Genomic DNA, 22,433 nt, shown 5'->3' with positions numbered 1-22,433 from the left:
GCAGTTTGCAGTTCACATCATTTGACAATAACAAAATGTCCCCTGTTCCATCTATATTCAAACTTTTCATCATCTACGTGAATGTGCGCTGCGTATAATCAAACATTACTGATTAGACCTTTATTAATTATGGATGTCCCAGACGCTTTCCTGTGACACTGTGTCAAAGTGGTTTGGATTCAACCCTGTCGTCATTTTTATTCTATTATGTTTTATTATATTATAAGTTGCCTCCAGTATTTTGCTCCTATATTATATAAATATAGTGGGCAAAATATTTAACATATTAGACACACATTTGAGTTTAATTTAGCCTCAAAACAGGTCAACACACAATCAACTGAAGTTGTCTTCTAAGCAGAAGGTAGCCTTCAAGACTGGCCTGTGTTTATTGTAGGGCTTCTGTTCTTCTCTTGTAATGCATCACATGGTGTTTCCATGGTTATACCCACTCAGTACTTTTTAATTTTTCAGTTTATTATGCTATTCATTGATTCTGGTCCCAGTGTGGAGTGTTAATTACAGCTGAAGTTGTATGACATTTCCTAACATATAATGATCCCCAACAAGCTGAACTAGCACTTACTATCCACTCTCCATGCATTTCCTTACCTGATGTTCTTGTACTTGCATGGAGAGCTTGTTAGCATCGCACTGCAGTAGTAGTATCAGACTACTACTACTACTACCTCTACCACTACTAGCAAGCTAGTACATGTAGTTTACAGTGGTTAGTAATGTTACATTGTTTGAATGCATTTTCTGAATTTATGAAGGGAGCATGTTCAAGCTTAAACTGGTCCTAAAGTTGCTGTTTAAAGTCAAACAATGCATTAAATTTATGAGCTTATTTTATGTTGCAAATGTAAAAAAAAATTCAAATTCACTATTTCCATTTGGAACACGGTAGAATAAGAATGTGGTGAAATAGAAGCAGATACAGCTTGAGTATCTCAAAAGTATACTTAGGCACAGTACTTGAGTAAATGTATTCAGTTAATTTCCACTACACTAAGCCCTCATCCAAAGATATGGCTGCTCTGATCATAACCACGCATACAGTTAGGACCATGGTGGTTTTATATAAGAGAGCCATATTTGCTCCACCATCTGCTCAACTGCTTCAAAACAAGTGATATGTTTTCATTTGGTGGCTTTTAAAACCTTTTTTCCAGTGTGGTTTTGTTATGACAGACATTTTTATACCTTGCATTTTTACAAAGGGAATCAGCAGTGGTACATAGCACAGCCGTGACCAAGCTGCTTCTCTAAAAGGCTCTGGCACCGAGTGCACGGAGAGAGACTGTGAACTTGGGATGTTTGCAAAGTGAAGTTCACTCAAATTAATCATGCTGTCAGACAATGAGAGCAGAGCACCCCAGGGCTAAAAGGGAGACAAGGCCTTTCAGCAAGAAGAAGAATACGCTGCGCTACTATATATGTTTTGGGCTTGTTATTCATTTTCACTAAGGGAGGTGGGGGCTGGGGATGGGTAGGTTATGTAGTGGTGTGCTCTTGCTCTCTTGGTGCTGGGGAATATATCTATCGTTCTGGGGAGCCATTTCCCATAAGAGGGGATAAATGGATGTAGCTGAAGGTGAGGACAATGCAGGAACATCACATTTAGTGGCTTATTCATCAAGTTCATAGGTGGTGTCAGGCCGCTGCCAAATGTTGCATTTCCACAGCACCCTTGTAAAGGAACTGGTACTGGCCTTGCACACATGCCAGCACTCATCATACTTTATCTAATTTGTGTCTCCATTTTAATGCACAATACAGACTTGCATTTGTTGCTCAGTTTTGATATAACGTTTTATATAACTGTTCCGATTTTCCATTAATTTGGAGCAACTTTATTCAAGCCTGGTCTTAAGTGTGCTATCTAATCTGTAGCTGTTACCAAGGTTCAGACTTAACACCAATGCCATGGCTGTAATAGCCTGCCTGTAACCGTGAGCTTAGTGTTGTTTGTTAGTTCTTAATCATGATGTTGTATGTCGTGTCATAAGCCCCCTTCAGACACGCACCTTGTTATGTAAATGATATAAGAATTCAACACGTCTGTTTCATGTCTAAATAAGCCTGTGAGTCACTTAAAGAAGTCACAACATCAGTCTCATCAGGTCAGAATTACTGACACTTCCGACACAGCACAAGTCTGACATGAATACATTTAAGAAGAGGTTTTTCTAAGTTCAATCAGAATTTTGCTCATTTCCTCCCCGCAGGAGAAAAAAAAAAGAAACACAATCATCAGAGCATCAGTCTTTCAGTTCTTATTCAGGTCAGCTGCTTAATGTGTGAATATCTAACAAAACACTTTACATAGAGCATATGACCAGTTACAAATGGAATTATAGTCACAACCTTACATCTTGTCCTTTTTTAACTGTGATGAAACACTGCAGGTTGTAGAATAAGCAGCAGATACTGTATATCATATTGAATAAATGATGAGATTGTATTAAGGTATTTGAGTTGGTTAGACTTGAGAGAGGCTCCTAATTGTCATTAATTAAGCAACAGATTAAAAAGAAATCAAATGCAAATGTCTTTTAAGATCAATAATTAAATAATTCCCATCATTATTTTCTAGCTCACAGCTGTGTTTCAGGTCCCAAATAATGCACAAGTGTTGAGGAGCTAAATATGGCTCTGTTATATCAGAATGAAACCATAGCACAACATTTATGTAATGAACACCTATGTTTGAATGTGAGAGACAAACTTTTTAACAGGTAGATGAAGACAGCAATATCACAGATTCCATAATTAAATGGGGCTTTACAAAAACTTATTGTGCTACGATCTACCTGAAGTGAATAAATAAACTCAGTGTGGCAGAACTCCCCTCCTTATGGTAGCATCAAAATAGAGATAAGTAAAGAATACAATAGTCATAAATGTGGTCATCATAAATAGACATTATAAATATGAATATAGACTTAAAACATCCATTATTGTTCATAGTAATTGTACTGCATACAAGACATGGATTTTATTTTACAGTATCTTTGTTAATGTGCTGCTCTTTATGATTTTACAAGCAGTTTAGAGAGATGTTAAGTTTTCATGTTTGTTTATTGCTTTCATATGACCAACTGGCATCAGACGAAAACCGCTGTCTCAATATGAAACCATGCTATAGTGTTTACCCACTACTGTGTGTGTTCACACAGTGATATATTTATCTCTAAGCAGAACACCCACAACTAATATACAATTGTAAACAAGTGACATTTTAACCCATACGTGCCATTGTTTAATTTAATTTTCCAACACTCTACACAACCATTAGCCTCTTGTCTGTAACATGTCTTGACAAAGCACCCTGCATCAGATGGAAACTGTGTCTGTGGATAATCACTGTCCTGTCCACAGTACTGAATGGTATAGCATGTTAAGACATACAATACAAAATTGCCGTATAGATATCCAGTACAATACACACTGATGCATAGACACTTCTCTAGGAAACAAAGATTAAAGATATCCTATAGTTCGTCTCTCCAAATAACCCAGAAATTGATTCATTTTACATCTAACAACCTGTTTTGTTTGCCAGCTACTGCATCTTTATTCCTTCTTTATTCCAAAGGACCGCATTCAATTGCTTCCGTATTAACATACTCTCACTGTTGCAATTTGCTCATTTTAATTACAAAACTAGGACCACTGTTTCTAATTCCATACAGGACCCTGATGGCAAACCACAGGCTCTGGTGTGACAGTTGTCCACCCCGACCCCCTCCTGGCGTGCAGTTCATAAATGTGGCACTGAACGTAATGCAGCCAGCGAATACAGCCACCACAACGTAATTGGGAAAGCAATTTAGTAATGTATGAACGGACTTTCTAGGAGACCGGGTTGCCTGTGGAAGGTGAAAGACTGTGACAGTGTCCCAGACAGTCTTGAATTCTGTATATGTATCACAAATTCTCCATGTTGGTTTCTTATCTGCAGAGTGTACACAAACCACCGCCCTTCACTGGAGATGACAGTGATGCTCTTCTTTATCCACATTCTATCATTTTCCTTCTCCCTATTCACATAGTAGATACACCTTAGGCTGCCCTCGCCTTTATATTGTCTTCCTCTCATGTCTCAATTTATCTCTCATACGCTCAACCAAATCTCCAGCTATCGCTTTCTCCCACACACTCCTTCTCATTTCCCTCCCTCTGTCTCTCTCCCCCCTCCCCCCTCTTCCATTTCTGTGGTTGCAGGAAACATGTCTCAGTCACCAGCATTATCCAGATACCTTCTAGATGTGCTTGTGAACACGGTGGGAGCAGTCACAGTGATATATGGCTGTAATCCCACCGGTGCAGCATCACATAGCCGTCAGTTGCCATGGGAGACAAGATGATTTATATTCTGCACCTCTGTTTATGGCCGATATAAGTGATGTTAATGTTAAAGCCCTGATCCTGCACTCTTATGCAAAAACAGAGAGGTCCTGCCACAGATTGAAATATTACAGACAGAAAGTTTATTCCAAAATAAAAAGTTAATAATGAAAAAAATATTTTAATATAAATATAAAAATACTTGATTGGTCCTTTGACACTAACTTGGGTCTTTCCCACTGCAGTGACAGATAAATGTTTCCCTCTTCCTCGTGTCCTATTGCTGTTTCATGTATGCTGTGTTTTATTTCCCACTGACTATTTGTTGCCATAGATAAGATGACAGGTCATCAGTCAGTGGAGCAGCATGTATGCATTACGTTTGATGATCCATGCAGTGCATCAAAATGGAAAAACATCTGTAAATGGCGGATGTCTTCTAGCGTTATTGATTTCAGCAGGGGAAGGATTGATAAGTGAGACAAAATCAATAAAGATAATATACAGAGCTGTAAAGAAACACTGTTTTAAAGCAACTTGAATAATATGCTGGCAGTGTTAGATATAGCTACGCTGAAGTGTTATAGTGGTGTGTTAAATCTTACAGAATACATAGATATACAGTGAAACTGATTTCCAGCCAAATTCCAAATTGGATATTGAATGTAATGTGGATATGTGGAATATGAATATGATTATAGCCCCATTTAAATATATCTTAGACAATAATAGTGACCTGCTGATCTACACCATATTTTTCACAAGCTTACTTGACATTCTGCCAATGCAGAAGTTTTAACTTGATAAGCTCAAACTCCTGACATGACATGCATGGACATTTAACTGGGAGATTTACACTCCTGACATGTCAAATGACATTATACAGAATGAATAATTTAACTAGAAAAGAGTTGCCTCTCTGTTGATCTTGTTGCACCACCCCCTCCGCCTCTGATCGTATAATGATGCGACGTCATGGCCCTTCTTTCACCTTAAAAATGAGTTTTGCCAAAAGCAGACACCAGCTTGCATCCGCTTTGAAAGCTTTATTTTGACCTTTTGGCAAAATTAATCCCAGCATTAATGTTGACCAACTACAGTCAATATAATCTGCTTCTGGTAATATTTTCATTTTTAATTTCCAAAAAGAGTGCAGGCTAAAAATGAGAAGCCTGACACAAGAGTGTTTGGCACATTCCTAATATGAAGAGTGAGGAGCGACATGAGATTTGATGAAAGATTGTTTGGCCTTGGAGCTTTGAGGAAGTATTTTATCAACCTTTATCCAAATCTGGGTGACAGAAAATTAATCACCAACAATTTTTATTAGTCACCATTCATCATCAAGAAATGGAAAATATAATATCCAGTGTGTCAAGCATCAAACTTTTCCACTCTTTCAGCTTTGTATCATTATACTTTTGTGTTTTGATGTTGGGCAGAACAAACAAGCAGTTTGACCTTGGGCTGAGAGCATTGTATTGGACATTTTTCACTGTTTTCTGACTCATCTGAGAATGCATTTGAACAAATAATCAAGTAAAATAATAATTAGATTCAGCCTTATTGACTTTTTGGGTAAGCAGCTTTTTTCCTCTGAACAGAAATTGTTGTTGTGTCTGACGGAGTCTAGGTTGTGACAACAGTTTAATTATTTTTAATTATGAATAAATGTTGCCCCACCAATTGTCAAAGAGGGACATTTTTCAGGTGAAAAATTACAGAATATTTTCCCTTTTGTTTCCCTTAGGTTGTAGCTGCTGAATGAAGAGTTTATGTGTTGTTTTGCTGTTTCACAGCTTGTCTCCTCTCTGATCACCGCATGCTCTCTGTGATCATGGCAGTTACTCTGCTAATTAGTATAAATGTGAATAAATACAGATTCTAGAAAGTCATTGAAATGATTATGAAGTACTAAGGGTCATGATTACTTTTTATTTTTATTAGACATGATAAGTGACACCAAAATTTCAAAAACTAAATTTTCATCAAATCTTCAGAAACTTTATACTTATTAATGGAAATTGTTTTTTCGCTTTGACACGATTCTTTTGAAATTCTTTTTTTATTGTTACTTCAAGGTCCGTTCAAACAATATGATGGCGTACTAGTCTTTCCCATCCAAGCCTTCTTTGAGACACAATTGTAACCAAAAGTAATGGATCTGATCCAAACTAAATAATACAGAAGTAACTGAGGACCAGTGAAGTAAATCAAAACACAGGTATCAAAAAAAAATAACAAATAACTAAAACCAAAAGGTTGGCGTGTACCTGGATGATACTTTAATCCCTTTATAGAAATCAGTACAAGAAAAAAGGGAGAAAAAAAAATGATATAGATTCACATTAAACAAATGATGGATGTACAGGTGTGAGGTGGATACGTATACAGATACTGAAGGAACCCTCTGTCTGTACTCTGCGCTCATTTCATCCGTATTTTATGCACGTTTTCTGAAAAATGGATAACTGAAATTTGGCAAAAGTACAACAAAGAAATTTTACAAATGTCTGAACCTCACAGACCAACACTGCCTGAGAGGAACATTATTACGACCTCCTCCGCCATTGCCATTTTTGTCGTCAGAAATTTTTGACTCTGAGCTGCCCCTATAGTGGTGACGTTGTTATGCCAACACAAACGTTTGAAGCAGACACATCTGTTTTCATAGGAAAAGGGAGCACGAATGAGCCATGAGAGGGAAAAGTTGGAGGTATCTATAGTGTGCGATTGATATGAAAATACTCTTGTTTGATATGAATGTGCTGTATATTTAAGTGAGAGTCTCCAGCCTGCCCTCTACTGTATCACTACTTCTGAATAGATTTTATGTTAATGTTGCCATTCCCTGTGTTTTTCCAGTGGAGGGTGAGCTGCAGATCAGGCTCCACTTTGATCTAACATTGGAGACTTTGCTTGCCTCTCTCTCCTGTCATCTAATATGATATTAATATTTATTAAGTATTCTTCCTGATTCTTCAGGTAAAGTAAACAAGAATGAAATGTAGGGCCACCCCTTTGATCTGGCGCTGAAGACTGCAATCTCCCCTGCAATATGGAGGAGTAAATATTGCATTAACGTTACCATTACCATTTACAGGTGTGGTGGCGAGGCACCCTGAGCCACCCTTTAATCTGGCACCAAGGACTGCATCCATGTTAATAAAGGTGTTTGTTTTTCTGTGTGTGTGTTAATGCAGGTATGGTGAACTACAGCGAGGTGTCTGGCTACCCCCTTGTTCAGCACTGGAGTCTCCGCTCTGTGTTGTACCACGTCAAACTCAATCAGTGGGTCCTCTCTCAAGGTAAATCAGCCTTTGCTTCTGGTAATTAATTATATATATAATTTGTTATTGCTGATTGTTTATTTATTCTGGAGGAGACCATGCTCTGGTCTCTGTGGCATAAACTCTCACGTTCACCGTGGAGAAAAACAGCGCTGGCTATCAATTATTTATAACATTGTAATTAATATGACACATCAAGGTTAGCAGCTCATCATAACAGCTTGGGTACTTTGTTTACTTTTCATTTTTGATCAGCTATGTAATTAACAGGCAGGCTGCCATCATTTGATCAGACTGGCACCAATTCTCCTGTCATTTTAGAGCTTAAAGATACTGTAATGACATCTTCACTTATCTTTCACTGCTAAACTTCTTTTAAAGGCTTTTGAAATACCATGCATGCTGTGCTGCTAAAGAAAGTAAATGGTAACAGAATAATGTGTGTGCAGAACTGCCTGCAGAACAGTACACCTTTCTAAATCTATTCTTATCAGCAGCAGGAGCAGTTTTATGATAATAAAATTCTTGAACATGTAAAGACTCTCACCACAGGGTGCGTTGCTGGCAATATTGTAATGTAGTGCTAAAAGGTTCATGTTGGGTCCATTATATCAATTTAAACTCTCGCTGAAGCAGTCGACTATGGACTGAGTGCTGCTCAGCTGTGGTGCTTAGAAGGACCCCTGAAAGGCTGTAAATGGGTGAGAGTCAACTTCCCTTTAATCACAAATTAGCGAAATGTCACTTCAAAAGGGCAAAAAACTAAAAAGTTGCTCAACAAGCACACCCAAACAAGAAGGATACAGAGCTGTAAAACACAGCGTCCACTGACTGTTGTGATCCCAGCCTCTGTTAACTGCCTAATAACTCATAATAGCTTTAAATATCCATTAGTATCCAGAGGCACAGGGTGCTTATGAAGACGGATGCATCCAAACTAAATAAAAAACAGCATGAACATGTTTATTCTCTCTCTCTCTCTCCATTACAAGAAAGTTGCTCTGCGTAGAAAGTTTTCAGCAGCATATACAAAGCAATACAATTTCAGTATGCTAACATGCTAACAATAACTAAGCAGCATGCTGATATTTAGCAGGTGTAATATTTATCATGTTCACTATCATAGTTTAGTTTAGCATTTGCACTCATAGTGTAGCAAGTTAGCACGCTAACATTTGCTGATTAGCACTGAACACAAAGCACAGCTGAGGCTGATGGGAAAGTCATTAGTTTTGCAAGGTACAAAGGAAAAAGTTTGCCCTGGTCACGGTGCGAGTCAGAGGTTTACTGAAGTTATTACATGGCATCCTGAGGGTTACATGAATGTGCGTAATCCATTCTGTTATTGTTGTGATATTTCAAAAAAATAAATGTCAGCCTCATGGTGGCGCTAGAGGAAAAGTGAAGGGATCACCAACATCATTAGGATTCATGTTTTGACCCCCGAGCTGGTCTCGGCAAAAAGGGAGCAGCATAGATGAGAGACTTGAGTCATTTTGTCCAGGATCTCGAGCTTTTATTGCCAGAGCGTGAAGCACAATTTAACTTCAGGCAGAGCCAAGGCCAAAATAACAAACATAACAGCTCTAACTAAAAAAGAAACCACAATACTGGAACTGACACAAAAGAAAAGGTTACAATACTAAACTCTCCAACACACTGAAAACCGGAGAAAAAAAAGAGTTGAAACCAAATGGCAGCTCTACCCTACGGGGCTTTTTTGAAAGGTTTCCAAACTACAGATCAAATCAAACAACCAGTAACCAGTAACTGAAGTTTAACAAACAAAAAGTCTCCAGTTAAAGCTGGCACAGATATTGTACTGAAAAATTTAGGTTTTTTTTTTCACACATATACATACAGGCAGGCAACCAGCAGCATGCAACGGAGACAGAGTGAAGTGTAGCTTCTCAGTCCTTTTCATACTCCAGGTGAACTAAAGGGGCTAGACTAGATATCTAGACTAGATGCAACCAATAACATGAGGAGGGAGGATCCAGAGCAGCACGGTAAACAAACACTTTACACACAACACAAAGTTACATCCACCTGTGGGTGGAATATAACAATTCATCATCTTGGAACAAGGAAAGTCTGTGATCTCATTGCAATCCATCCATTTCCCAGGATACGTAAAATGTATGACGTGCTGATGGTGCAAAAGAAAAGTCAGGGTTCGTTCAAGTTTTTGGGATTCATCATGATGTTTCATCTTCATCATCTTTGCACCAAATTTCATGGCAATCCATTCAGTTGTTGTTGATATAGTTCATTATAAGACAAAAAATATCAGTGTGTTAGTGACACTATAGGAAAGGTCAGAGTTTCATGAAATTTATTACAACTACGTCTTCATTCTCTGAGAGCCATGAGTGTCTGTGCAACATTTCATGGCAATTTATACAATAGTTGATCAAATATTTCATCCTGAACCAAAGTCATGGACCAACCAACTGAATTACCTGAAAGGGTTTTGATAAATTCCTCATTCCCAACTGCAAGTACTATTTTAAATATACATCTATAATGCAAAATACTGTAATATTGAGTTTACACAGATGATTGTATGACTGGTGTCTGAGGATGTTTTTCGTTTAAATTTGGCGTTTACTCCCCAAAAGAAACGGTGTGGCTCATGTAGCTTATCTCTTCCTTTGTCATAATTTTGTTCTTAAGTTTGATATTTTATTTTCTGTTTGGTATTGTGCAAATAAACAAACAATCAAATAAGTTGAGCTTATGAAAGATGGCGTGCATTTATTTATTCTTCAAAACCATACAGTGTGTTCCCTTATTAACCAGCACTGGTGGTTTATTATTTCCAGGCCCATGTACACATACTAATAAGAGCGCATCCATTATTTATTGGAAGTGTGTGTGTGTGTTTGAAAGAATTAGTGTGTGTGTGTGTGTGTGTGTGTGTGTGTGTGTGTGTGTGTGTGTGTGTGTGTGTGTGTGTGTCTGTGTCATTATGTCCTGGTAAGCAGGTTAAAACAATTTCATTATGTATGAATAGTAGAACCAGCAAGACTGTGACAGGCATACAGCAATACAGTTAAAGATCTGCATAGATTCAATATGTATCTATGTATAAAAGCTGATGTTCACCTTGGTCCGTCATCGTCATCCTGTAAAAGCAAACAGTTCCTGAATGTCCGCGAGCTTGGATCATTTTTACAGGTGCAAAGTGGGTGTCACATGCAAATATGATGATGGATATTGAGACAGCTACTTATAGATATGTTGATGGATAGATAGAAAGGAGGTCAACCCACAGAAATATATATCTCATTTTATTTTCCTTGTCTATTTCTCTGTCTCTCTGATAGCCTGTCATATATCACAAAGCTTTGTATCCATAGCAAGACCAAGGCATTCTGACAGCGCCTGCCATGGAAACTTCAGAGAATGAGATAACTGTGGATAGGTATTTAGTCAAGCAGTGCTTCTTCTGAAGGCTGCTCCTGGCTGCTGACACATCAGGGATTATACTGAATATTTTCTGACGGTTTTCTCACTACTAAATGTATTATTCTATAAAAAATATATCTGCCTCTTTTCTTTTCATTTGCCTCACTACATAACTTGCCGTTTTCAGGGTAAAGCAAAATGTGTTGAAATGTTGCATTCATTCTCCTTGTCTGTCATGTAATAATTTGGATGCTTGTAATGTTTTCCGTGCAGCATTATTGTCAAATCCATCATGAATAGTTTCCATTCCGATAAGTGCAGCCACCTCTACTGTAAATACAGCCATGACACCTCTAATGCATTTCCAATGGCGCTGCTGTGGTTTGAAAGTGGCTGCCACATCTGCTGAGGATACATTTTCTATTTTCTCTTCACTCAGAAGCGACTCGGCAGCCTCCGTCTTTTTTACTCCTATTTCCCACTTTAGCTCATCATTTTTCAACACCGGAGGGGTGAGGCTACTGATTTTTACATCTGATAGCGAAGCCCCCATCGCTCATCCTCACTGCGCTCTCTGTCTCTCACTTCGGTGGCCTCCTAATTTAATTTTAGAGGAGAAGTAAGAGCGAACGGAGCGTGAGTGCTGAGATATTAATACTGCTTCTCCTGGAAATGATAATGATAAACTGCCATTGCACTTTCCCGTGTTTGCCGAGAGAGAATTTCAGCGAGCGAGCACGTGGTCATTCTGTTGTTGTGTGCTCAGCGTATCATATCAAACGCGCTTCCTTGTGCAGTCGGTGAATTCACTGAAATGAAATTAACATTGTCCTTCGCTTGTTTCCAATGTGCCATTACAACCTCAAAAAAAAAGTCAGTCTTCACGTTGACAGAATTATTCACATTAGTTTGAAGAAATCCTTTTATCCCTCCATTGTGGGTAAAAACCTGTCATTTCAGCTTAGTTCCCTCCTAGGACACAGAATCCCAGGGGGAGATTCACTGTCTGAATTAGCTATAAAAAGAATCTTTAACCCTGAGATTTTTACTGCCACTTATCCCGGTCTAAATGAAGAGGGGAAACACTAATCTTTAGCTTCTGCGTTTCCCTGAAACACGGCAAAGGATTGTGTTGTCACATCGAGTCAAGTGGCCTGTCTGATAATGTTTACTGTTAAAGCAGGTTGATTGGAAAGACTTAGAGTAAAGAATATGCACCAGAGCTAAACTTCTCACCAAGTCACCATATTCATATGTGTGTTGGTGATTTAAATTTATTTCTAATTTGAACTTGATGGTTGATCGTGGACCTGGGGGAAAGCAGTTGACAAACATTCTCAACAAAGTCTACTTACTAGCTTGTTTCTGGAGCTTTCAACCTCATCACACAGACCTCATTAACAGATTGACTTTGCTCAGTTGCCATGGAACTGTAGTGATTTCATACTCGTTTGTACGGTGGCCCTGAGAGCTCAGCGCACGCAAATAGACAAAACGCAAACAAATTCAGAAAACATCTTCATCAGTTCGACGACACACGTGCTGCAAACACTCACAACGCAACAGAAGTGTTTCCGGGGGACACTGAACACAGAGGAACCTGGGTGGGACACACTTGTTCAATGTTTTGTGACTTTTGAAGTGAAAAGTATTGAACAAGTTCACATGGATGTATATTATAATACATCCATGCGAGTGCGTCCCAGCCAGGCGCATCCCCTTTATGTGCCCCCAGGAAACACCTCCCCTGTGTTGTCAGTATTTCAGCACATGTTCACAATTCTTTCTTTCGGCCATTTGTGTTTTCTTAAGTTGCAGTGCGTTGAGCTCTCAGGGCCACCGTACATCTGAGACTTTTATTTATTTTGATTTAAAGTTATTCTGATCACGACAGTTAATTCTTGACCTTGGAAACAGCAGTGAACAGAATAATTCAACTCAAGGTCCACTTGCTTGCTTGCCCTGGAGCTTTTGATATGATAGCAAGTGGACTTCAGTAAGCAGTACTAAACTGCATTATCATCTGAAAGAAAAGGGATTTCTCTTTTCTCTTGAAGATCGGCCCCGTGTCAGACTTTTCATGGCCCATGTTTTTTCACACACAGTAAAACTCCTAAAGAGTTATCTGTGTTAAAGTGAGACTGTAGCTTTTGAAAGAGGAAATAACAAGTTCTTCCTTCTAAAGGCCAGCCTTACTCAATTTTATACTCATAGTGGCTTATGTAACCAAACATTGGAGGGATAATGTTGTATAACTGACATTACTTCCTGACTCTTCTGTTCTTTGTGCTACCTTTATATTACATTTTAGACTTTACCTTTATCATTACCACAATGAGACACTCACAGCTCAAGGCTTTTTTGGCCTGGGGCTCGCTAGTGGGTTCAGTTATTAGCTGATGATTCATTTGTGACCCATGTAAAACACACCATTCACTTAGCCATGAGTGAAAGACAAGTGATAGGGAGGATAGAACCAGGAAAGAAGTGCTGACAATAAAATAAGGACAGAGTTGCAGTATGAAGAAGTTGAGTGTAAACTTGAAAGTTTCTTTATTCTGTTTGAAACTGCAGATTCTCAAAGCTGTAACAAAAATGCCTTGTATTTTGTGCCGAAGTCCCCCATGCTGCATAATTTATTTATTCACACCAAATTTTGTCTACATCAGGTATTCGTCAGATATTAGGAAATAGCCTCAGAAATATAGAAAGGCACCTGAGCTCAGCTACTGTTGCACGCAAACTGTTTAACAGCAACACTATATCATGTCCACAGTGTGGTAAGAGTTTGTTTTTGTTTTTTCGAGCCTTTGCTTGTTCATATCCATGTGTTGACAGCGTGGATAATCAGCACGCTGTGGTTGAAAAGGTTCATGAATAGTAAGTAGCTGACTCAGATGTCCACTAAACCTGTTTAAGACACCTTAGTGGCAGACGCCTGATAGAAACTGCCACTTTGGCCCACTGTAACTTCAACTACCTATATGCAGTTAATAAAGTGAGACAAACCTGGATTAAAAAGAGTGATGCAGGTCTTTATTACTCAACAAGACACCTGCATCCTGAATCAGTTATCTCCGTGAACACACATTAGCATCATGTCTTTAGAAGCAGTTTAATTGTTCTAAATATTATAAAGTTTTACTTCATCAAGTCATATTTATATCTCATTTTATTCAAACTCCACACCACTGACTTAAACAAAGCTTTTCAAAAACTCCGGTCTGTCTGAATACAAAAAAGTTTTAGCCACACCAGTGTCTTGGCTCTAGAGACAATTGACAGTCTACCACTTTGGTTCAGTCTGAAATATCCTGTGATAATGGCCTCATATTTTCTCTAGCATCATTATAAGGTTGGCATTTCTGGTTTTCAGTGACATGTCTGAAAAGTAATTGGATGGATTGTTGTGAAATTTGTTTCACAAAGTCATGTTACCCAAGAGATGAACTGAAATGACTTGGCTGATGCTCTACTTTTTCATCTAACTTCATAATCAAATTTTGATTTCATTAATGGCCAAATACCTATAAAACTAAGAGAGCTAACTCATTAAACTAATGCTAATTTGTCAAACTAAGCTATAACCTGGGTATCAGCTTACATCTGATAAACCTGCGTGAGTTCTGCTCCATCTTACTAGCACTGATACCGACTGCTGCTGCTGTTTTTTAATCACTATCAGTTCATAAAACATGCAGCATGCCAATAAAAATAATAATGCTGATGTTAATGATGGGGAATAGGTGGCTGTAATAATCATGTAAATCCATTGGCTGTATTACCATCAAATTAGCATTAAGAATGATCAAACCATTACCTCATCCCATCATAAAATATTTTCACTTAACATTTTAGGTTTTATAATAATTTTTTTCTCATTTAGTGTAACCTGAAATAAATGTAGCAGGCCACTAACATTACAAGAAAAAGAATATAAGAGTATATATGAGTCTTTTTACTATTCCTGTGAATATACAGTGATCATGTAAAAGCCAAAAGCCATGTGGAGTTGTGGAGTTGTGCAGCTGTTGCGGTACAATAAAGTTGTGACGTACAGTCTCTACATACATGCATATCGTGCATATCGTGATGTGTACAGTGGGAATATAGATTGGTTCAGTGGTTGGATGCTTTATTATTCTGTGCAGTGGAAGTAGCAGCAGTAGAAGTTGTAGCAGGGATTTCCTTCAGTTAGTGCCAAGACGGTGTCTCTTCTTTATCTGTGATCCACGTAAAGCCTGTGGGACTCTGCAGCTTTGTGTGGCTTACCTGTAAGACAAATCAAAAAAAAAAAACTACCTCTTGAAAAGATGAATTTTTAGACTGTAGGGGGAAACGGGGAGTGGAAGAGCAAACAAAAAAACATGTCTACATTTTACCTGTAACACCAAACACTGCTTCATTTTCTATTCATGGTTCTCATTCAGGTTTCTGTTGTAAGTGAAAGGATTCAATTCCTTCTTTTCCCCTCCATCTCCCCAGCCTTCAGCTCGGCCATCCATTCTCTGGACGGGGCGACGCAGCGGAGTGACTTTGTGTCCATCCTCAGGGAGTTCGGGAACCACTACGTGCAGGAGGCAGTGTACGGTTTCCAGGAGTCATGTACCATCTGGTACCCCAACAAGCAGGTCCAGAGACAGCTGTGGCTGGAGTACCAGGATATTAGCAAAGGTAGGACACACACACACACACACACACACACACAAACAGTGAGTGGGTTTAAAAATTTAAAAGAATCAACAGTATTTATTGGCCTGAGCATCAAAGGCAAAGAGAACATGTGTGTTTGTGACTGTGTAGGATGTTGAACACAGTTCTCAGGATTCTCAGTTATTTATACACCCACTGATGGTGTCGATTCATGAGCTATCATTGCTACAAAATACATTAGGGCTCGTAACGCTGAACGTGTGTGTCGGGCCGGACTGGAATATTATGTTACCATGGGTAAATGCTTCCTATAAGAAATACTTACAAATCACATGGGGACTCTTTTAACAAAGCTTTTCCTTTTTATAGTTGCACCCTGTTGTAGAGAAATGTAATGGGCTCCCAGGGTAGCAGTCTTTCAGAAATCCTCTCAAGCCCCCAGATTCAGCCTTCACTTTTTATTTTTTTCTACACTTTTTATGGAAGCATGCTTTCTTGAATGTTTTGGTAGGGGCTTGGGTTGTGGGTTGTGGGTTGTGGGTTGTGTGGGCGCCATCAACCATGCAAACAACAAAAACAAACACTTCATAATGGCTGGATATTTAAATTCAGTACTTTTTTTTTATATAGTCCATACTCAATTATCAAAAACCGTCATGTACCAAAAGCGGTTTGGTCAGATTTAAAACTTTGCTTATATGTTCTTTTGTTTATTAACTGATTATGCCATTTTTAGATTTTCTCACTACATATAGATTTATCAAAGTTACTGGTTCTCAGACCTTTTCAACCCAGGGAACCACTTCAGAGGGATTTTCTCGCCATGGCAATGCCCTCAACTGATTACTATTAAAAATCCAGGGATTTTTCTGTAAACGAGGACCTTTATTTTTGATACTTGGACTACACTTTGTTGTATTTTACTTAAGAAAGATTTTGAATACAGGATTTCTACTAGTAACTGAGTATTTGCACGCAGTAGTATATCGACTTTTACTTCAGTGGAGGATCAAAATAAATATTTCAAATGCAGTTTCAGCTGGTGCTCATACTCTTAGTTACCAGGAATAAGATGCTTTTTTTAATGACATGTTTCAAAGTAAAAGTTTCCTCGAATCTTCGCGTGTAGTGGCAGTACTGGCAGATGTAACTTTACTGTAAGATTCACCCATGTAAATGACAGCTCCATACTCTCTACAGCTGTTTCATTTAGAAAGATCAAACAACGTTGGCATGTTGCATCTGTTTGTCGACTATACTATTTGTGTAACACACATTACAAACTATGTAATGCCACAATGCTTTTACCATCTGTTTGAGTCTCACACTGAAGGCGAGCGTGTGTTGTAGATCACTTTGTGGCTTCGTACTATAATCAGCATTGTTCTATCTCAACCAATTACACTAAACCGCAAGCGCTCTCCAGAAGCACTTGAAGCACTTCTATTTAAATGAACAATCAAAGGACCAATGTGTTTGCTTTTTTGTTATTACTGAAAATGCCAGCAATGCCAGCCATCCATCTTCTTGTTACCAGAGCTTGTTGTCTCAGTAAGTCGCAGCAGACATAAGTAATAGCCTGTCTCTCCCCGCCATTTCACCTCAGTGGCTCCAAACTGTATGGAGCCGTTTCCCTTTTCTCGCCTCGGCCACTTTTCTTCCCTTCCCCTGCTTTGTCCAAGGACACCCCCTGCTGCGCCGCGCTGCTCCCTCCCAGTTACCTCTGCGCTGACAGATGGCGTTAGATGACTGAGTTTTCCCACCCTCATGAAACGTGCATCACTCTTCATTTTCAGCCGCGTCTGACACACCGGTTGCAGACGTTGCTAAATGATTCAACACAATTAAAAAAATTTTTTTAAAAATGCAGCGCTCCTTCTTTTCAGCTTTTTCTTTGCAAACTGTGAAGTTTTTCCTCTAATTTAAGCGAGATCAAGGTGATTTAAGATTTTTCTTCAGATCGGTGTCAGTGAACCTGCACTTTTCAACAGCTTCTCTGTAGTCCTCAGGAGTATATGGAGGGTTTACATCTACAAAATATAACTACACTACAATGATGGAATCTGCTGAAGTCACCAGCATTATGAACAATATTATCACCTAACAGTTTCTGGTATAACCGTTAACATTAATCTGAATATGTGATAAAAAATAAAAAATAAAATGTTCATTAAAAAAATATTTATGCAGATATGTTAAAGTACAATCACAAAGGTAGTATTATCATGACATTTGGATTGACGTATACAAATATATATAAAAATAAAATCAGGAACAGTTTCAACACTTTATTTTGCAGGTCCCATAGTTCCTTCCAGAAAATAATTGATATGTAGATATAATTTTTTCTGAAGGTTTTTGGAAAGAAATTTGTAATTTGTAACTAATTTTTTGGGAAGATAAACAGTAATCAACTGGTACACCAGTTGAATAATTAGAAATAGCTAATTGCTATCTTAACCTGATTTTAATTATGTGAGTAGCAGCTGAACTTGGAAAAGTGTTTGTGCACAATTTGGGGGATTTTAGGATGAAATGTCCAGTAATAAATGCAGCATAAATTAATATTTAGTCAGATAGTGATAACCTCTTCAAAGGAGGTTCCACTACAAATTAACAACAGTTTTTTAACACAACAACAGATAACGTCTCTGAACGTTTATTACCAGATTAAATGGGTTTTTACAAATTAAGAAAATATAGACTGGGAAAATACTTGTTTTGTCACAGTTGTCACAAAGTACTGGACATGTCTAACAAAAATAGTTCTTACTGCATGTCTAATACATCTCTATCTTTTTTATATTTATCTTTATATGCACTGGGAAGGTAGGAAGCCAAGGGGCTTAAACAGAGTTTCCCCCCAAAAACCAGAGAACTTGTTCACTGTTGGATTCATATAACGCAACAGAACACTATTACTTTTTATAATGAAAATATAAATAGAATTTTCATTATCATTTATATTTGCTTACAGCTACATATACCACTGTTTTTCACTTTCACTGATTTGTGTTGGCTCTTGATGTAAACAGTAACAGGGAGCATATTTTCCTCAGCCTACACTGCTGTTGTTATCAGTCCTCATGTTGAAGCAACAATAAAAACATCCCATTTGGTCCATGTGGGACTGAAAATCTGATTGTCTGAACTGGTGCGAAATCTACCCAGAATCTATTTTTCCCATCAGACAGAGAGCGCGGCGATAACGTTGGGCTGCGAATATCTGACATGATTCAATCTTGAATGGGTAACTGTTTCAACCTGGTTCAGGAAGGACCATCCGTTTCTAGGAAAAGAAATAGATTCCACCGGCAAAAAACTCGAAATCAGAGTCATCTTTCTTAATCTCCTCTTGGCCTCTTGGAAACGTCCTGGCTTTTTGGAGGGAGTAATGAGCTCACAGGAGAGTTTGATGATCCATGTCCTCGCCCTTTGCTCCAAATGCAAGATGTGCCCTGCTGCAGCCTCCTTCCATATTTAGTGAGAAGCCGAGCTGATCATTTTCTGCATTTTAGGTGCCTGGGGCGACACTGCTGCCAGCAGTTTTAAAGCTTATTTATGTATATGGTTAATAGTTTTTTATCAAATAAAAACAGATTTTAAAAAGAATGGAGACTGTTTGTTTGTTTTTCCAGAACTTCATAGGATACTTTAGACTGCAGTAAACAGAGGAATTTGTATATACCTCATTTAGTGCCAATGTAGCAGGTCTGAGCTCTCCATCTCTATGCAATGCAGATATCTGAGTTACAGGATTTCATACTTATAAGAGAAAGTCTCATTCATCTAATCAACTACTGTGTGGGCTGCAGACACCCTTTATGAATTCTCATAAATATAAAATCTTACATTTTCTAAAACAACACTCCTCCAGCGTGGATTTGCCCTGTAATACAAAATCAGAGAAAGACTTCCCGGGGACTGTGGTGTTTTGAGGCAATTGAGCATCGACTATGAATTATAACTCAGCAGACCGGAGCTCAGTGGCTGAAGAGAAGCACATAGTGACGCCACGGTCCGTAAAGTTAATTGAAGACTTACACCAGTTGTTTCCTAATGACCCAGCGACTTAAAAACAACACACACACTTATAGATATATGTACACAGACACACTGCCATGTTTGTGAAGACGTAGCTCATTAACCGCGGTCAGTCAGAGAGTGTGTGTGTGTGAGTGTGAGAGAACGTGTGTTTGGGCATGAGGCCTTGTCCGGGTGATTAATAGCACTTTCCTCCCTGCACTAGGATGAGTTTCCTATTGTCAGACACATGACCTCAATTACCACGCCAGAGATCAGACAAGAACAGCAAGAAAGCCACTGCATTAAATTGGAAAGTTAAAGACTGTTGGAAGCAGCTTTAGTTGTCATATATTACAGATACATACAATACTGATGTACTCTCCTCAGTAGCTGGATTTGGGTAAATCTAGAGACTAATGCTTTTCATAGAACTGTAAACAAACGTGTTGATGTGGTGCCCCATGACACTGTCAGGTTTTTTGGACCCCGTGACATCACTGCTGGGTGTGGTCAGAGGTGAAAATAACCAGCGAGGGCAGCAGAATATACAGCCAGGGGAAAGCCTGATTTAATGAGTGAAGAAGTATAACAGATATAGATGTTTCCATACAGCACAGAGCGGTCACTGAATGGTTCGAGGTAGTGACATGATGTGAATCATGTACTACGACCTTCACAGTCACCACATGAACAGATCGGCCCAGGAGCAGGTCCAGGGCTTTATGTCAGTATTTTCTTTAAAGTTTCATCTCTTTGTCTTTAGTTTCATGCATTTGTTTTTAAATTTAAAATCTTCTTCCAAAGTTATTTAAAAATGGAGACAGTAGAATACTAGTATCTCGAGGTTATATGGTATTTTTCTGTACTTTTCAAGTATAAAATCACTTATCACATAGTATTTGATGACTTGTGTCAAAAATGTTTCTAGAACTGCCTCCTAACTTGTTTAAAACACTCACTAAAACTGGGACAGTACCACAGCTATCACAGAGTGCCTTCACAAACACGCAGAGTGGATGTGAATATGATTATCCTTATTCAGCTCGCCTCGTCGCTCGTTCACTTACTGACCTGGCACACGGGAAATTTGTGACGACCAGTTTGCTTGAAAACAGCTTCAAAATAATTAGATACTTTAGAGTTCTGTCTAAACAGTCCAACAGCAATTAAAATTTTAATATGCGTCAAAAACACCAAAAGGTGACATTACAGTACTTGTTAAGCTGTTAAATGTCAGGTGAAATTGAAAATACCGTATACAGATGGAAATTTCAGACACGAGCGAAGGAGTGTCTGCAGTAAACAGATGCCAAACAGTGCCGCTGTGAATTCAATCTCAGGCTATTGTTTCCTCTATCAGTCTACCCTCACCCGGCGGCATGAACAGGCATTGTGGGTCCGGGTCCGCCCACTGAGGTCGGAGCCGGACGAGGCTGACAGCGTGGTTACTGTGTAGCGCAGATAGGCTGTAATGTTGACGACAAAGACATTTTTTAAAACGGATAGAGAGTTCTCCGGCTCGGATGCTGCAACTCGAATGAACAGTAGTGAAGCGAATATGACTTTGAGAACTCATTGTGTCATTCTATCTTCTTTTCTCTGCTTCTTCTATTGTTTTTTTTTCTCTCTCTGTCACGGGCTCCCCAGCTCTCCTCCTCACTTTCTCTCTCAATTAAATCACCGTGACCTCCTTCCTCCACCTCAGCGCCCTGCCCTACCAAGTCAGGTGTCAGCTCTTTACCGAGCTCCAGAGCAGCATGCCGGTATGTATGTTAGTGTGATCGCCCTGCCAGCAGCCGGGTAAAAATAGGTGCTTTTTTATTCTATTAGGACCTGTCATTTTAACAAAGAAGCAGCAGAGAAAGTCTCGCTCCAGGGTGAGACAGTGGAGCTGAGGAGGAGGAGGAGGAGGGGGAGGAGAGAGGTGAGGAAGAGCGAGAAAGACATGGCAGAATTTATTCGTAACTGGACCTGACCTCTGTGACCCCTCTACACCCACACGCAGCACACACACCTCAGATTAGCACCACCTGCCCAGTCTGGTTACCAGCTGGGGATTACACAATGCTCAGACAACATGGTCCTCTCTATAAGAAATAAACCCCTTTTAATGATTTCACACATTCACTGCAACACTGAACATATCCAGAAATTACCTGGAGGAGCTGCATGTGAGAATGCAAATGTACAAATCAGTTGGAGCGCATTTAACAGACGATTGAGATGACTGCAATAGAGCAGAATTCACAGCCAGCAAATGGGCAGGTTGATGATGTTTCTATCATGACTTGTGCAAATGCAAAACAATACAAACATCCAAGTGTGAAGAAGAAGAGTCATTTACACAAAGACACCAACAAAAACGTACAGCTGAGATTCAGGATCTTCTGGGGCAAAGGGTCGACGCCAAAATTGCCAGATAAATTTTATGGAACAGCATGACACTTGGTTGTTGTATGATATAAAAAAAAAAAAATGCAATTTCTTCAGCACACGTTTCACATCATGTCCTCCATGTGCCTCCTGCAGGCTTCACACAGGCGCCACCCCTCACCATAACACAATGGAACATTTCCAGTTGGTGAGAACGTGTCTGACACGGACAATCTCCTGTTGTGTGCTACGTGTGTGAAAGAGTTGATAAGAGAAAACAGCTTTTGGCTTATTTTTGTGTATCAGTATATTAGGCCTACCTATGGA

The 22,433-nt window shown here is 39.0% G+C and overlaps 1 protein-coding gene across 3 annotated transcripts in view; it reads left to right on the top strand.

The window, feature by feature from the left end:
* The window catches only part of astn1 (astrotactin 1), a 375,360-nt gene that overhangs the window by 214,572 nt on the left and 138,355 nt on the right, over window positions 1–22,433 (top strand). For all 3 annotated transcript variants that reach the window (XM_087173331.1, XM_087173330.1, XM_087173329.1), the window contains 2 exons: window positions 7,557–7,661; window positions 15,540–15,728. In XM_087173331.1, the coding sequence (XP_087029457.1) occupies window positions 7,557–7,661; window positions 15,540–15,728 (294 nt within the window). The remainder of the gene's footprint in view (window positions 1–7,556; window positions 7,662–15,539; window positions 15,729–22,433) is intronic.

Source organism: Seriola lalandi, unplaced genomic scaffold (genome assembly GCF_002814215.2).
Source record: "Seriola lalandi dorsalis isolate HSWRI2012SDOR001 ecotype SW California unplaced genomic scaffold, Sedor1 jcf7180002054181, whole genome shotgun sequence".
NCBI classification, from domain to species: Eukaryota; Metazoa; Chordata; class Actinopteri; order Carangiformes; family Carangidae; genus Seriola; species Seriola lalandi.
The sequence above is the reverse complement of the archived record's forward strand: the minus strand, read 5'-3'. Positions and strand labels throughout refer to the sequence as shown.